Raw genomic sequence first — 18117 nt, forward strand, 5'->3', positions numbered from 1 at the left:
AGGTTGACAACACCATTTCAATTCTTGAATCAGACCTGAAAGTAGGTTGGAATGGAGCCAAATGATCAGCTTTATTCAGAAATTCCTGAAGTTGCCCCACTGCCACTTGCACATTCAGTCATCTTGATCAAGAATGATACATTTGAGACTGGATGGTAGCTACTCAACAATCCTGGGTTCAGAGTAGAGTTTCTTTAGGAGAGGATGCATCCTGACCTGCTTCAAGGGAGACATTTACTGTCTCCCAGACCTGGTCCAATAGCCCCCCCCCCCCCAAATCAGATTTAAGCATCCAGGAGGAGCAAGCATCACACAATCACGTAGTACTCTCATAGTAATCTCTTCAGTTACATGATGATCTTGTGCCACATTAATTGTGGCAAAATTAGTCATGTATAAACAAATCCTTGAAAATATGTTGTATGTGTCTTCATTGTTTCAAAGAAATATTATCTAATGTCATAGGTTGTTGTACATTAAAGCTGTCATAGTCCACAGCTCCTCGAAAGCAGTCTGAGCGTGCAAACCTCATCAAGTAAAAAAAAAAAAAAGGGGGGGGGGGAAGCAGTAAGCAATCTGTTCTTCCCTAATTTGTGTGTGGTGTTTTTTATGTGATAAGGCTGAGAGGTGCTGTTGCTTTGTAGCCTGGTTCAGTCAAGGATTGTGTATTCAGCTAAAATTGTATTTGCAGCAGGAGGGTAGCAGAGCAGGCTCCACATCTCACAGAATGGATGAACAAACTAACATAATACGCAATAATGGTGATACATAATAGATCACCTGCAAAACTTAGAAGCAAATGAAGTGTCTTTTTTGGACTATAGAGATGAAGGCCCGGGACAGTAAGTGACAGCAGTAGTTATACGGGTAAAGAAAAAGAAATACTATATTTAGTTCCTTTTAAGTTTGAGAATTTTAAACAGAATTTTTGATGAAGTAGGTTTTAGATGTTGACAGCTGTAAGTGAGTTCCACACATTTCTCTTTTCTACAAAAATGTTTCTGCATGCTTTATAACATTTTTAAAAAAGGATTCTGTATTCAGCCTGTTCTGCAAGGGATCGCACTTTCCCACTGAAGACTAAATTCAGTGCTGTATTAGTTCTGTCCCCCAACAAAGGCACACATTTCTCTTTGGCACATAGTGTCTCTAGCCCAGCGGTCTGCAACCTGCGACTCTCCAGATGTTCATGGACTATAGTTCCCATCAGCCTCTGCCAGCATGGCCAATTGGCCATGCTGGCAGGGGATGATGGGATTTGTAGTCCATGAACATCTGGAGAGCCGCAGGTTGCAGACCCCTTCTCCAGCCAATGTCCATTGCTGCATCAGTTTTGGCCCTTCTCTGAGAGGCATGATTGGATGCACTCAACCATGCTCTGGTATCAGCAGCCAAAAGTACAATGGCCTTTTCTGAAGACTGTTTGGACACTTCAGTCGATGTAGAATGCAGCTGCAGCACCTTGCTGATAAAACTGGATACACCAAATCCACGCTGAAAAACTTTGCTTGTTACTTACCAGGTATTAAATGTTTTGGGAACAGTGCTTCTAAATGACTGCATTTTCCTATTTGTTGATTAAGGTGGGCCTTAGAGATGTTGTTCATGTTGTCATTTCCCCTACATCATAGAGTTCAAGCCATTTTAAATCAGGTTCAGGTTCCGGTTGTCGAGCGGAGCAGACACCCGCGGTTAAGCTCCTTTTATTATATTTTTTAAGATAAGCTTCTATTACTTTAGTCATGTATTATTCTCCAGGCTTCTTTTTTAATTGAATGGAGGTAAATTTTAATGATTAAATGAAGAATCAGGCATCTCCTCCACTGTCTTTTACTGTGGGACTTAGAGATGTTGTTCATGTTGTCATCTCCCCATCAACATCGAGTTCAAGCCATTTTAAATCAGTGTGGTATCGCATGAGGGAGAAGTCGGGTATGCAAGCAGTACATTTATCTGTGACTCAGTGGTCATCCCATCCCATCCCATCTTCTTTTCTGGCTATCCTTTGGAACCAGTTCTCTTTGAAGAGATTTTCAGTAGCTGCACTGTAATAGTATAAGTTGTTTTCTGCTTTTGAGTTTTGGTGTAGTGGAGGGAGGGTTTTTTTTAAAATTATTTTAGCTTTGTTTGCAGGGAATTTTATATATTGTGTTTTGATAATTTAGGCCTTTATTGGCATTCCATATTACAATAAAACAATTGTCCATAAAAAACAGATAAATACGTCAAACATATACACATAGTGATAGTCCTGTGTGTAACGTTTGCAGTTCAGACTCTTATCAATAGTATAGTCCAAACGGACTCATCAAAGGTGCCATTCCTACATACTTCTTTGCAGACCAGACAGAAGACTAATCGACAGAGCCTAGATATCATAATAACATACAATATTAACAGTTTTACTATAAAACACAGGAATTGTTGAGGTGACATCAGGTAACAGGTAAAGGAAAGGGGACAAGGAAATGGATGGATTGTTGGTCTGGCTCTAATAGGTTGCCACTTCATTCAATTATTATACCAACTGGCAACCAGTAGTAGAACTATGACATTTTTCTATAAGTCACCCACTGGTTGTTTGACTTTGGATGACTGTAAACCTATAAGATACTGGCAGAGGTGGGCACTATATATCAGTAGCAAATGGTTAGTGAAACCAACATTATTGTCATTACAATGCTAGCAATCTAATGCTTAGTACCCATCTAGGGTTACATCTATAATCTTTAAGAGGTATTTTGCTACGCTTTCGCAAAGATAAGGGTCAAGATTATCTAAGATTAAGGGAATCCTAAAGGCGTCGGTTAAATGATTGTATAGAAGTGGAGTAATGGCGGATTGGGTTATTCTGATCTTGGCGAATCTTGCACAATGAAACAAAGTGTGCTGCAGTGTCTCAACTTGGCCCAAGTATATTGTGTTTTGCTGAAGTTGATTTTATTGTTGGATTTGTTGTATAAATATTTGCATCTTTGATTCGTTACTGGTATTGAATGAAGGTGTGACTGGCATTAAGCTTGCTAAGGTTTTTGATTTTTTTCCTCCAGAGTTTTTATTACGGCTGTTCTTTTTTCCCTCCTTTTACAGATCCACATTTTATCTGCTCTTCCAACAGGCTTTTATGATGAAATGAATGGATTACTTCTTATTGATGGTCAGTTGTCTGTGTTAGGCTGTTGAGAATGTTGATTATTGTTCAAACTATTTATTGAAAGGCACTTCAAAAGTATATATGCCTGGAACTTGCAGGGAATAAATATTTGATTTCAGACTTAGACCTGTAAACACACAGACATCTCTCCAAGAATGTTAATAATACAAACATTCATTTCACTCCAAATGATGATTTTATTTTGGCCATCAAGTCACAGCTGACTTCTGACAACTCTGTGGATTTTCATAGGAAAGAGGTGCTTGCCTCTGTGTTCGACCCTGTTATCTCTTGTTGGGTTTCCATCCAGATACAAATAAGGGCCAACCAACCCTGCTTATCTTCCAAGATCTAATGAGGTGTGACTAGCACAAAACTATCCAAACCAGGGCACAATAAATTTGGAGTAATTTTAAACCCAGAATCTTTGCGGGGTTGACTATTTCTGCCAGCAATTTTCCCTGAAATCCCTGAAACTATTTCTGTTAACAACACCCTCCCTTAAAAAACAACAACACTATTTCTTCCAGCAACTCCCCCTATGATGTCTTGGCCCCCAGGAAAGGGAGTTTGGACTAGCATAGCAGTGGAGAGGCAATTGCTCTCTGGGAGCTTAAATTGCTGAGCCTGTAAGCATGCTGTTCTGGATCCAAGCTATTGTCTGTTTATATGGATCTGCTAACTTTTATTTTTTACGTGGTCAGGAAATATAAATGCTTTCCCATATGCAGTTGTTTCAAGTGTGGAATCCATATGTACCCTTTGTGGAATATGTGGGGAGCATGTGGTATGTATGTGTGTGTATGGTGTACATTTGTGCTTTCCTTCCTATGGCTTCTGCTGGAATGTGGGACTTTGGTCTTCAAGAAAAAGATTCTATGACGAGTGTGTCTTTTTCTTTTTTGTTCATTATTTTCTATTAAGGCTTATTAATTCATATTTGTCAAAATAATTCTGGGCTTTTAAACCTTTTTGGTCATAAGTGTGTTTATCTGATGTTGCCCTCTGTTTTTGGATTTGGCAGAACCTGATTTGACAGTTGCTGATGTTCACTACAGCCACCCTTCTACTGGCAAAGCTTTAGCAGGAATTTAGAGAAGCTGAAATGCTGATAATCCGTGGAGTCTATCCTGATAAAAGGGACATAGGGAGCAGATATGATTGGCTGGTGGGAAAAGAGGAGGGAGTGAAAGATTACAAATCACAAGGGAAAAGATTTCAGCTGTACTCTCAAATTTCACGAAAGCGAATGCATAAGGCAAGGCAATACCTACTTGCATTTTTCCATAGGAAGAAATGGAAAAATCCTAGACATTATTTATTTATTATTAATTTTATTTATTATTCACATTTATATATCGCCCTATCCCCTAAGGGCTCTGGGTGGTGTACAACACAAGAATTTCCCCACAAGATATAGCCAGAACCAAACCCCCCAAAACAGGTGGAGCAAATAAAAACAAATGAATAAATTACAAATAAATAGCATAAGCTCCACTAGCTATAGTTATAAAAACGTAAGATCCATTAAACAGCAATTAATACAATAAAACTGCGTCCAGCAAAAACCCGTAATTTAAAACCCTCCCAAGGGGGAGGGACGGTGGGTCCCATTGATGTTAAGGGACCCCTGATGTAAGGAGAACAGGAGGGGACACTTCCTCAGCGGCTGGTCTCTCCAAAGGCCCGGTGGAGCAGCTCGGTCTTACAGGCCCTGCGGAATTCACCAAGATCCCGCAAGGCCTGGACAGCTGGAGGAAGAGTGTTCCACCAGGCTGGGGCCAGAGCCGTAAAGGCCCTGGACCGCGTGGAGGCCAACCGCATCGTTGAGGGGCTGGGGACTACCAGCAAATTGGCCTCCGCTGAATGCAGAGGCCAAGCAGGGACATATGGGGTAATGCGATCCTGAAGGTACAAAGGTATTCACCCCAGCATCTGAAAATATTTGGTCAGCCCATAAGTATTGACCCCTGTCACTGACTCTGCAAGTTTGAGGCTAGGTAGCAGGGAGCGTGAGCATTTTTACAGGCAGTGACACTCTGCACATAAGATGGTGATGAAGTGTCAGAATATTTGATACTCTTAATGTTATGATGCGTTAAGAGATTATACCGTGGGTGAAGTGGATTACCCCTTCCAAGCAATGTGGTGTATGGTGGGGGTGTATGGCAGGTATGTATGGCTTTGTGCTGTGTATGGCTTCATGTCAGTCTACTACGGTATGAAAGCTCGAACAGCCAGTGTGATTTTAGCGGTTAAGAGTGTTGAACTAGTCTCGGACCCAGGTTCAAATCCTGCCTTGTGTCATAGAACACTGAGTGATCATGGGCCAGTCACACACTCTCTCTCAGCCTAGCCTACCTCACAGAATTGTTCCTGGATAAAAGAAGAGGAGATAAGAATGTTGTATGCTGGTTTTTCACCCATTGAGGAGAAAGGAGGAGTACAAATTAATTAAAAAATAATTTGTAACAGGGCTAGAAATTGATCCGAGAAGCTGGAAATATATTGCTAGATGTCAGTAATTGCAGTGTTTCCTTGAGTGATAAACATTTATTTGGTAGTGCCCAATTTTATTTTCCAGAGAAAGTGTTTGTTGCAGTGATTAGAGTATATTGTATATATACAAAACCAGGTGTCTGTTGGCAGCAAGAGCTTAGTTTATAAATCCCCTCAAAAGTTCCAGTAATTGTTGCTGCAGCAGCTGTGAAGTAGAAGCATTGTTTGGTTCATGTGCCACATCCATCCAAGGATGAAGGACTGTTTCCTTTATAGAAACATCTACCAGTTTAAGCCTAATTAAGTGCCTGTTTCTCCTAAATTCTGGTTGCTAAATTTTCTTCAGGACCTGGGTATCTTCTCATCTCATCCGTCTTCTCATCTCGTGGCTTCAGCGGTTTCTTTTTGTCCAGATGAAGCAGATGTTGCTTCTCTTCTGAAGGTGTTGATGCAGCAGCTTTATCAACATTGATGTGTAAAACTGAAATGAAAAGAAAGATCTCCGATATGCTCTTTCTTCAAATATAACATAGCTAATGTAACTACGTTAACTGTGCCTGTTGTTGCCGTGCTAGCAGTCACAGGTACATTTAGGAGAATGGAAGTTAGCATTATGCATGATGAGAGCAGCAGAGCAATATATTCTGGTTCTTGTTTTTATGCAAGAAGTCTTACAGGGTATACTGTGGAGCCAGACCAGTTTACAGTACTTATTGCTAGTGCAAGTTTAGCTGAAGTAAGTAGTCAGTTTGCATTTTGTTGTGTTTGAAGATGTGCTGATGTTCCGATGCACTAGAAAACCTCTGAAGGACTTATTCAGAAATAGTTGAAAATTCGTACTCGAGGAGTAGTAATTGAGCAGTTTGGTGGTTATCGTCCCATGTTCGTTCAGTTGTGATGCTGTTGATGATATGGGCTATAATTGCTGTGGTGTTGAGTTTGTATCTCTGCAGAGACAGCAATAACACAGTCATTAGGGAAGCTGCCGAATAGGGCTGGATTGTTCAAAATTTTCCCTTCCATCCTAAACTCAAGAAGTTTGCTCTGGCTTGCCTAAACTGGAATACGTGGCAAACCCATTTCCATGGGACAATCTTCTCTTACTCCCTTCTCTTTGTGGCACTTTGTTTGAACAGGCCAAATCAAAATGGCTGGATTAGCGTGATAGATACCATGCATTTTGAATGGGTTTGTCACATTTCTAGCAAAGTCTGTTTAAGTTTGACAACTTGTTTCTAGCCAGTGTTGTGTACTGCATCTGAAACTTTATCAGTGGATGTTTCCGCATTTATCTCTGAGTTGGAAACTTCTCAGTCTTGAATGGCTTAAACTTTTCTCTTAGTTTACTCATTTTACTCTCAGTTTACTCATTTTAACACTTCTTAAAATTCTGCAGGGGTTTTTTTTACTAGAATATTTTGTAAGTTCCATGCTGATGTAACATTGAAAATAAAAACACTTGAACCTGTTATTTATTTGGACCATTATCAAAAGTGTATGATGTTTTGTATGAGGGTTTGAAAATATTTTGTGTGCTATAAAAACATTTTTGTGCTTAAATGGCATTTTGTATTTAAAAGGAATCCGTTCTAGCTCCCCCTTGACCTGCATAGACCATTGGAATTTATTTGGAAAACCTTTGAATTTGCTATTCCCAAATCCTTAGAAACTGCTCTAGCATGTTCATCCAGATGAGGTTGTATATTTTGTATGTCACTGTCTTGAGTATACAAGTAAAAAACTAATAAAAATATAAGCATGATGGTTAGAACTTGCTATTAAACATAATGCAATTCTTCCACCAGTTTTTAGATGAGAAAAATCTGCACAGCCTATCCAAGTGTAACTGCCCACTTTAATTCCATCTACCTTTTCCCCCTTTTTCTTCTTTTTGCCAATCGCAATCCCAACCCCACCACCACTGAGAGCTTCCATTGCTCCTCCGACTCCCCTCCGCTTTTAAATCCCCCGCCTCCTCTGCCTTTAAATCCCCCCGCATGAGGCGAAGGATGGCGACTTCCTCTTTTTCACCAGAGCGGCAGACGTTCGCTCCGTCGCTCATGGAACACACCAGGGCCACCTCCAAAGGGGAAAAGGCCACGAGGAGCAACAAGACCAGCTGGGGGGAAGCTGGAACCCAGGAGCCGCGCATGAAGAAACCGCGACAACCCAAAGCGGCATTAGGAAGGTTGCGAACCACTGATTATCAGAATATTTGAAGTACAATAATAAGAAGAAAATTTGGTTTGAAATTCTCCTTGGTCCCCATTAGACTGTATTCTACGTTTTTGGCCTTCCTAAGATGTCTCCTTAGAAGACGAGATGGCGTAAAAATGGGGAGGGGGGGAGAATAGCAAATTGAAGGTTGAATCACGTGTTAAATATTTGAGGTGGAAAAGTCTGCTTGTGGTGCATCACTTGCTGCAGTTCATATGAGAGCAGCTGTATGAGAAAATGCTTTCTCTAATGGTAACTTCCTAGATTTTCACATGGCAACCTCTCTATCTCCTTGTACAAGTTCTTCCCCACGTGAAAATAAGACCATACAAACTTTCCTTTACTGTCTCAGATATCGGGGGCTGCAAGTATAAGCAGTCTGAGGTTGAACTTAGTGAGTTTCAATTTTGAGTGAATGTCTAGTGGAGAGAGAGCACAATTGTATGCAGAGTTACTCCAGTTGAAACCCATCGAAATGAATGGACTTAGACTGGAGTAACGTGTCTTTAGGATTGTACTGTAAGTTGTACATGAGCTCTTTTTATATGGCCGTGCAGTACTGAGAAAACCGACACTTACCGTGCAAAAGCTTGACTGTTCGAAAGCCACTGTCCCTGTAAGGGTTCCAGTTTGAGTAGCAGTTTTGTGTCTTTTTCTTTTGCACATGTAAAACACAATTTTACCGACAAGCTACTTGAAAGAGGTTGCTGAATGCAGAAAGCTATGCAAAACAGAAGTCCCCTGACCCAGACTAAACAGCATTGGTTCCAGTATGAGCTGTGGTGTGTCAGAGTTCCCTTCCTCAGATATAATGGGAAGACTTACTTTTGCAGTTTGAAAGTACTGCGCTACATCCAAAAAAGAAGATAACATTACACATTTCACCAAGCTACAGGGAGCAAACCTAAGGGGCTTATGCTGTCCTAGAGAAGTTGCTGGTTTCTTTTTCTGCACACGTTTGACCCTTTCACCACACCACAACTGCGTTTGACACTTCCCTCTCCCTTAACCAGTGGTGAGGGGTGGAAAGACTGAGAGTGTCAAAACTCTGGTCAGAAAGAGTTAAAGCTCTGTGTGAGCATGGCGAAGTATGACAGGACTTCCGAGTGAAAGGACCCAGTGTATCAAAGGTGGATTCCACGCAATCTAATCGACAGAGCCTAGATATCCACGCAAGCCAAACATCATAGCTGTAGGATGTTACATAAACCGCTGGGGGTATATATATGGGGACTTTGCACAGGTCCTATTCCCAAAACAAGTTTGTCCCATTTTATTTCCCTCAACCTGGGATTTTTGAAGATTGTTAAACCAGTGATCCTTTTGCACAACCCCGGGCTGGAGGCGCTCCCACGTTAACTCCACAGGCAGGAGACACTTTATTTCCCTCCCTTCTACATGTTTGCTTCAAGTTACACACCATCCATTGTCTGGGAGAATCTGCCTGCCCGCCATTCCGTGTAGCAGGTTATAGGCAGATTCTCTCAGCGCCTCACAGGGTACAAAGTCCCCCAAGCACATTTTCTCCCCATGGCAGTGAGTATAACTGATCTACAGCAACATGTTCATGAGTTCATTATTGCCGGGCCATTGCAGGGAGGTCCCCTTTTGTGTGGGCGTGTGTGTGTGTTGCACATGTGCAGCTACGCAGGTGCAGCCGATCGTATTGTGAGATGATTGGCATGGCTGTGCAGGTTCATTTCTGTATGCTTGCACAACTACGCATGTGTTGCCGAAAACTTAAAAAGAGAGAAGTGTCTCTGTGCAAAGGTGCAAAAGCAACAGGGATTGTTTCCATGGGCTCCAGTTGCTTCCTGAATGGGTGAAAGGCACACATGTGAACGAGAAAAAGGAAAATGGGTAACTTTATAATGACTGCAGTCCGTTACATATGTGCTGGTCAGAATCTGCCAAAGTTCTGTGTGAGCAAGTGAAAGGGAGTCCAAGCTCTGTGTGAGCAAGTCAGAGAGAGACAAAGGTCTGTGTGAGCAAACACTAGCGAGTGTGTCAGAGTTTCTGAGTGAGACATACAGTATCAAAGCTCTGGGAGAGAGGTAGTCAGAAAGACAGAGTGTATACAGAGAAAGTCAGAGCCTCAATAAATTGTTAGGCGAAATAAAGACAGAGTCTGAGAGAACTGTGAGAAGAGAGAGAAGCTGTCAGAAAGTATCAGAGTGAATTTATGTTGAATGAGCCTCTCAAAATATTTGTTATCTCAGTTTGATTTGATTTGATTTTGTAAATATTTTGCCAGAAACCTCGACACTACCTATTAGTTATAAATAAAATCTTACATTGTTTGAAAAAAACATTGGAATCCCATCCTATTTTCCTTAGGACCACATTGCCTTATACGTTTGTATGCACTACCAAAAGTAGATAACGGGTGTTTTTTTTTAAAAAAAAATTATATTCCTGGTGGCAGGTACCACATGGGAAAGAATTAAGGGAACAAATATTAGTTGGCACTTATTTTATATTTATTTATGTATTTTAAAAGTCATGGAAGTTTTATTTGGAGACCTTGAGTATTGGTGACAGTGGGTATTCAGCAGCATCTACTTATGTGCTGCTTTTCAACCTTCCTGTCTGCACTGAGCATTTTTCCTTCTTTCTACATCTCTTGCTTGCTTTCCAGTCTTCATCACCATTTTTGCAGCCCTCTGGTCCCATAAAAATGCTTTCAGAAAACTGGCACATGGTAGCTGGGAGTCAGTTTGTACTGACTTGGACTTTCCAATGGCTATTTGGATGGTGCTCTCAATTTTATTAGAATTTATTTATTTATTTATTTATTTATTAAATTTATAAACCGCCCAATCCCCAAGGGGCTCTAATTTAGGCTCTAATGTGGGAATCCGTAGTCTGTTCTGTGGAGGGAATTGGATAAGTGCTTACTTTTCTGGCGCATTTCTGTGCCATTATGCTTTCGTCTGATGTTTCTGTATTTACAGCAGAAGGGCGATTCAAATTGTTTTATTATGTTTGCTTGTGTAGCCTTGATGGATAGAAAGGAAACATATTTAATAAGTGTATTTGGGGCAGAGAAGTCTGTGGATCTCTAACTGAGGGTGGATTCAAATCACAATTTAAATCATGGCAGCAAGACTCAATTGAAATCTTAATTTTCTATGTAGAGAGTCATTCTTCTTGTTAAAATGTTAATTACAGTCAGATGAAGGTATCGGTTTTAGAAAAACAACTCTTCAGATTATTTTTACAGTTATATCACAAAAATGACTACTTTGGTTATACTAATAGGAATACATAGATTGTTCACCTCACAATAATGTCGTAATTATCTGTCCCCAGTTTCATTGGGGCACCAGGCCTTGCATTTCTTTGTTGCAGTGTTTACATTTTGCATGCCTGCCTTCCCCATAGGTACAGGAACTTTGTTAAAATATTCCCAAACTGTGTCTCTTTTACAGCCTGCTGCCATGATAGATTTTCTCCTCCAAAGAGAGAATAATATAGTAAACCTCAGATTGTATACACAAAAATTTCAAGACTTGCGGAGTATTCTGCTCAAAAGCTTTCACTATCATTTTTACTTAATGCCCCTCCCTCCTCACACTTAGCTCCTTGTGCGGATCTATTCCACTCCAAATAATCTTCTATTGATTGAACTTCTTGAAACTTAGCACTTAGGAGGTAGGGGTTTGATTCCATCTGCATAGATTTGCAAAGAAACTAAGACCATTTTGTCAACTCTGTATGTTTATTTTATAACATTTTTGCTCTGAAGAAGAGGCATCTTGACAGAGGCAAATTCACAGTTTTGAGAACAGCAAAACCAAGCATCTGTGATAATAACTTCTGCCTAGAAAAATTACCCAAAATGATCTTACAGAATCCTCTGGAAGAGCATGAGATTATGAATGAATCGATGGAATTTATTACCAAAAAATGTAAACATCGCATGAATATAATTATGTAGCCTTATGCTACATAATTAAAAACCAATCCTTATTTCATGATGAACAACCCCTTGGGCTATAATGTATCTTAAACAAAAAGCTATCTCTAGATAGATTTTCCTTTAAAACACAGTTTACATTTTTAAAATCTGATTTAAACTTAAAAATCAATTTAAATTTTAAAAATTCTATTTTTTTTAAAAAAATGATTGATATTTATCCAATTTTTTATGTTTTTGATATTTTGCTCAATTAGTCTGTTCTTAGCTGCTGTCATCACAGAAGGGCAGCATCTGTACTTTAGTAAAGGCAAATGTTGCACCAACTAACTACCCCTAGATCCTTGGAGGGAGGTCGGGATAAAAATGTGACTGGTTCACTTACGTCTAAATCAGAAATGCTTGCTCTTCAGGGTAAGTGTCCTTCACACAAAATTTTTGGGGACCATCAATGTTCTTTTTGGCATTACATTGTTAGAACGCACAAGGGCAATGCTCTTGGGAGGGAAGACAGCAACCCCTGTACTAGCATCAGTCCATATTCATTTTTGGTAAACATTAGACTCAATGGTAGTGAGAATAAATACCTGTAGTAAAACTTAAGGAAAAGTGTTCTACACATCTGATACTCTGAATGAAAAGACTGCTCTAGAGCAGGGGTCTGCAACCTGTGGCTCTCCAGATGTTCATGGACTACAATTCTCATCAGCTCCTGCCAGCATGGCCACATCTCCCCCTCCCCAATTGGCCGTTCTGGCAGGGGCTGATAGGAATTGTAGTCCATGAACATCTGGAGAACCACAGGTTGCAGACCCCTGCTCTAGAGAATGCTCCCCCCAGCAAAAAACCCAACCCCCCAATACTGTAATTAATACTGAGGTGAGAAATCTGATTGGTGATTAGATCTACAAGATTTTTGCACATCAGGGAGCATAAAATAATAATTGAACTTTGTCTGTAGATTACAGAGATAAAATTTCCTGAAATTTAGGAGTCACAAATTTAGGGGGGGGGGGTCTTCTTAACACATTTTAACAAATTTAGGAGGGGGGGTCTTTTTAACAAAGACCTGGAAAAGTTGTGCAGGGTTGAAATATACATAGTACTTACTTTCCTGTCAAGTCTAAGCCAATTAACTGCTTTAACATCATACAATGTATCATTTATAACTTGGCACACAGCATTGCAATATGTGACGTCTTTAAGGGATTTAAACGTCATTATTCCTTAGTTTTCTACGAGCACAATTGAAAGAACTGCAAGTTGATTCACTGTATTCTACTTTAGGGCAATAAGCTGCTTGTTCCTCCGTCTGTGAGTATACAAGTCACAGTGGCTTCTCAGATAGGGGATAAGGTCAGCCACAAGGGAAGAGTCAGGTCAAAAGGACAACTGAAGGCAGACACATTCAGCAGTTGAGCAGCAACAAAAGCCCTATATGCTGACTTCATGAAGATTAGATATATTTTAGTTACAGAAATGCAGCTTGGATTTAAGAACTGTGCAGTTAGGAGACTTGTGAGACCCCTTCCGCACATGCAGAATAATGCACTTTCAATCCATTTTCACAATTGTTTGCAAGTGGATTTTGTTATTTCACAGAGTAAACTCCAGCTGCAAAGTGCATTGAATGTGCATTATTCTGCATGTGCAGAAGGGGCTTTGCAGGGGAATCACATCTCCCCCTCCCCATTATAGCTCCATCCCCCCTTCCTTAAGTCCACCCCACATTGTGCAGGCTCAGAGCCTCTCAACATCAGCTGCTGCTGAACCCAGAGCCACTCCAGGCATCCACTGCCACTGTGGCCAGGCCCAGAGCAGCTCTAGGTGTCACCAGGACTGGTGGCCAGGCCTAAACTAGATCCCTGCAGCAACAGCCACCACCATTACAAAAGATAAGTCCATTTGTTGTGTTAGTGCATAGAATGCTTTTTTAAAAAAGTTTTGTGGAGAATTCAACCCCCAGCAGGGTTTTTTTATGTCAGATTTGTGTTTGCAGACCTGTGGGGTCCCCCAAGTGTGCAGAACCATCTGTTTGGGATAAGTGTGATCCCAAACCACACATTCAGACCTGATATACAGATCTACAGCAAGCCTACCTTATCATTAAAAGCATTTCACTGCTTCTAAAAGAGAAAATATTTCATAGGAGATTTTTTCCCCAGTATTCCCCCCTCCCCCCAAATTTGGTGGGGGGAGACCATGGGGAAAATAAATTTCCCAGAAATGTTCTGGATTTTTTTGCAGGCCTTCACATCTCTACAAAAGATGAGTTTTCTCCCAAAAGTGGCAGCATGGATGAGCAGTAGTCACGACACTGGCAGAGTAGATTTCAGGCTTGTCAGCATTTATTTGATCAACATGAGACCAACTTTGCTTCCCCCCACTTAAAATTTTTATTGTTCTCATCAACCTAAAGAACAGGAGCGCTGCTGATACCACCACAGGTGCTAGAGATCAGGGCACGAGCCTTTTGTGGGTCTGCATTCCCATGGTGGCAACATGCCCAACTGGTGTATGATATGGGTGATGCTCGGTTCTGTTTTCAGAAGCGGCACTGACTTCCCAGGGATCCACCAACTGATAAATGGAAGCTACTTTTGGTTATGTATTTTCCAAAGACTGCAAATATTGTAATAACAAGAAAATTGAATGTAAGCGATGTTACAAAGCTAACTTAGCAGAACAGAACTTGGCTGCAGTAGAAATGGCACATCTAGCTGATATTGGTTGCACCTGTTTGAGCTCCATCTGGCTGCAGCTTCTTTCATTCACAAACCTGGAGTCTGTTGGGCATAAAATGTGTGCTTGTCGAAGCGTATTTCAAACCTTATTCTGTATAATAAACAGTTGTAAGTTTGTGTTGTATTGATTCCCCATTGTTAACCTTTTTGCCCCCAGTTCTAGGGATAACCATTAGCTTTCTTTTCCAATTTTACTTTTCTCTGAGGGAGAAAGCCATAGAGAACATGGATAATAAGCAACAGTACGTTACTGAAGAGATGAAAGACAGACGCCCCTTCCACACATGCAGAAGAATGCACTTCCAATCCACGTTCACAGTTGTTTGCAAGTGGATTTTGCTATTCCACACAGCTGCAAAGTGCATTGAAAGTGGATCAAAAGCATGTGTGGAAGGGGCCTTAGACGTTCCTAGTTTAATTTGTTGTCTTTTGAAAATGTGTATTGCTCAGTTTGCATCCTCTTGCTGAAATGGAAGTTGTAATAAATGCTATGATATTCATAACTTGTGGTTTGGGTTACTTTGGCACAGAGTGAAGACAGCCCAAGTCCCAAGAGACAGCGCCTTTCTCATTCAGTCTTCGACTACGCAGTGGCCTCACCAGCCCCATCACCACCAATGCGACCATGGGAGATGACATCAAATAGGCAGCCTCCTTCAGCTCGATCAAGCCAACATCACTTCTCAGGGGAACGATGCAACACACCGGCGCGCAACAGAAGAAGGCAAGTATTTGTTAGGCGCATCTTTCTGGCCACATTTGCAGTGGCAAAATCTGAGAAGCTGTGGAGTTTCAAAAGATGTTCTGAGCTTTCAAATGTATTATTATTGGAGTTTAAAAAATTGTTGCTGGGTATATGGTAGTATGGTCCTTCCTATTGTGCATGTTCAGGTGTATTGTAAGTCCTTGAGGGCTTTTGCCAGGAATGTAGCATCTTGACTCAGTCATTATATTGTAGGCATAACGTAAAATAAATTGTTATCTATTTTGCACAGATGCATATGTGAGAAGATAATTTTCCTTTAGTAAGCATTACATTTTGCTTCTGGACTCCCAAGTTAGTTGGGTCTAGATTTTTTTAATTGTTATTTACAGTTTTTTCCCTCCTTTCTCACACAAACTTATATGCAGTCCCGTCCCGTCCCCGTCCTGTCCCCCCAAATTTTATCTTCATATTAACTCTGTAAGGTCAGCTAGACGAAAAAGTGCAGAGGATTAATCCAGCCCCTACGTCATTGAGCTTCCTGGCTGAGATCATCTGTAGGAAAAACCCTTTAAGGCAAATATGTATCAGGCTAGTCTTGGTGGTGGTCATGTAAATTACCGCTACTGTTACTGGGAGCTGAGGAATCATTGTGGCTAAAATTGCTCTGGGCATTAGGGAAACCAGAAGCATTTGCAGAATCTTGAAATTGTCTGCATTTCTTCTCTTTTGACCTTTGTGACTATAGAGGTGAGGCTTGAAACACCCTGGCAGTATTTGCTGTACAGATTGAGAAGCAGGATGTCCCCAGTGAGGCTCTAATGAAGTGAGGCTCTAATGAAGGGCAAGGGGTTCTTCACCCTGTATTGGTCTCCTTCCCACCCTCCCTTTCACATTTGTGTCCCAACCTTACGCCAAGGTTCTTAACACTGCACATGTAGTGATTATCCGGGTTTTTTTAGTTTAATAATCGTGTGAGGTAGGTTAGATTTAGAGATAATGGCTGGTCTGGCACTTCTTGTCATTTAAACCCAGATCTTCTCAGCCCAAGACCAGCATACTTTCCCCTGTACCTCTGTGGTTCACTTTAATATCTTTCTAGGAGCTCGTTCACTTGACAGCCCAAGCTTTTAGCATCTGCACTTTTTGATTTCCACAGACTGCCTTTTGCCTATGTTGCTGTGGGTTCAAAAGTCACATGTTTTACAATATAGGTGTAGTTTCTTCTGATCTTTTGAGCCTGTGGTGATACAAGAGGAAGTCAGTCTATGCTGCTGTGGTCTCCACAGCCTTTCAAGGTCATGTGAGTAAGCCTTGAGATTTGGAACCCCTCTCTCCTGAGTGAGTTCTTTAATAACCTTGATTTTGCAAAGCGGAAGTAGCCAAATCCATGCAGTAGTCTCTTAAAGTTTACCAGGTGGAAGCAGTACCTGCTGGGGAAAACCTGTAGTCTTTGGCCTCTCAAGTACACATTAAATTCAGCTCATTTTTCACTATTATGCTGTGCAGAAATTAGTGGGAATACAGTAAGTTTTTGTATTTCCAGGGTGACCTTGGAATCGGAAAGTCCCAATGGTATGCATATTCAAGCTTCATTACAGTTTCTAAAGAGTTACCATCGAACAGTCTGTTTGCCTCATAGGACAGTAGTATGAATATACTCAGCGTGTTTTGGCTATAGACATTTAATATGACTTCATGAACTTCAGAAAAGTATCTTTTTTATCTGTCAAAAGGTGCCATGTATATGGTTGTAATACCCTGCCTAATTGATTATTTACAGCCCTCCTGTTAGACGCCAGAGAGCAAGAAGAGATCGATTGTCTCGACTTAATTCCATCAGTCAAGATGAGAACTACCATCTCGCCTATGGACAGCAACAAGCAATAGAAGAACCGCGAGCCTTCCACCCACCGAATGTATCGCCCCGTATGTTGCACCCAGCTGCTCATCCACCACAGCAGAACGCAGTGATGGTTGACATTCATGAACAGGTATGAGAAACAAGGAAAAGCTGAAACAGCGATTGAGGCTCCTGATGGATGAGGCACTTAAGAAAAAAAGTAGAGGCTCAGTTCAACCCAGGGAAGGTTTTCAAGGGTACAGGAACACCAAGTGTCTGACCACCTCAGAGAAAGTACTCTCTGTGTGGGGGTGAAGGGTGCACTGGAAATAACAGTCTGATGCTGTACCTCTTGATGCAAGAACATGGCAGAATGGTCTGCTGTTTGCAGAAGGTGATTGGAAGGAACTTGAGTGACGTGGCAGTTTGCATGCTGCCCTCTTTGTGCATGGATAAATAGGAACTTAACAAAGCAGCCTTATACCAAGTAGAATCATTAGAACAAATGCTTTTTTAACCCAAACTTTGTGCTGTTATAGCACAAAATACCAAAAAGACTAAGAAAAAAGCTATATTGGCTATAGAGCTCAGTAAAGCACTGCTCTCCCTGCTGAGGCAGGAAAAATACTGGGAAATTACCCATCCAAGATGTCCTCATCACCTACCAGGAGTGATCAATGGACCGCTCTGTAGGATAGCCTTTAATTAAAGACGTCTGGAGTCAAACCTGGGACCTTCAGGTATGCTACAACTGAGCAACAGCCCTTCACTTACCTAACGAATATGCTGGGCCCAAATTATTTGTCACCGCATTAAGCAGCACTTCGCTGCATGTCAGAGTGCCCCAGCACATAGGTTGAGAATTTAGCAGAGGAGCCAAAACTTTCTATAACTGAGAAACGTTTTAAGTGCATTGCGTGTTCTGGTGAGGTAAGTTCTTTCATTGTGTTGTATAGTCTGTGCATTTCTGTAACAAAGGTATACAAAATATTTACATGTACTCTTAACTAGTTATATACCCGTTGGTTCAATAAAAAA

At 41.0% G+C, this 18117-nt stretch overlaps 1 protein-coding gene across 7 annotated transcripts in view; it reads left to right on the forward strand.

The window, feature by feature from the left end:
• RNF38 (ring finger protein 38) overlaps nt 1–18117 on the forward strand; it is a 118230-nt gene that overhangs the window by 83779 nt on the left and 16334 nt on the right. For all 7 annotated transcript variants that reach the window (XM_048503021.1, XM_048503022.1, XM_048503025.1 and 4 more), the window contains 2 exons: nt 15064–15257; nt 17020–17230. In XM_048503021.1, the coding sequence (XP_048358978.1) occupies nt 15064–15257; nt 17020–17230 (405 nt within the window). The remainder of the gene's footprint in view (nt 1–15063; nt 15258–17019; nt 17231–18117) is intronic.

Source organism: Sphaerodactylus townsendi, linkage group LG07 (genome assembly GCF_021028975.2).
Source record: "Sphaerodactylus townsendi isolate TG3544 linkage group LG07, MPM_Stown_v2.3, whole genome shotgun sequence".
NCBI classification, from domain to species: domain Eukaryota; kingdom Metazoa; phylum Chordata; class Lepidosauria; order Squamata; family Sphaerodactylidae; genus Sphaerodactylus; species Sphaerodactylus townsendi.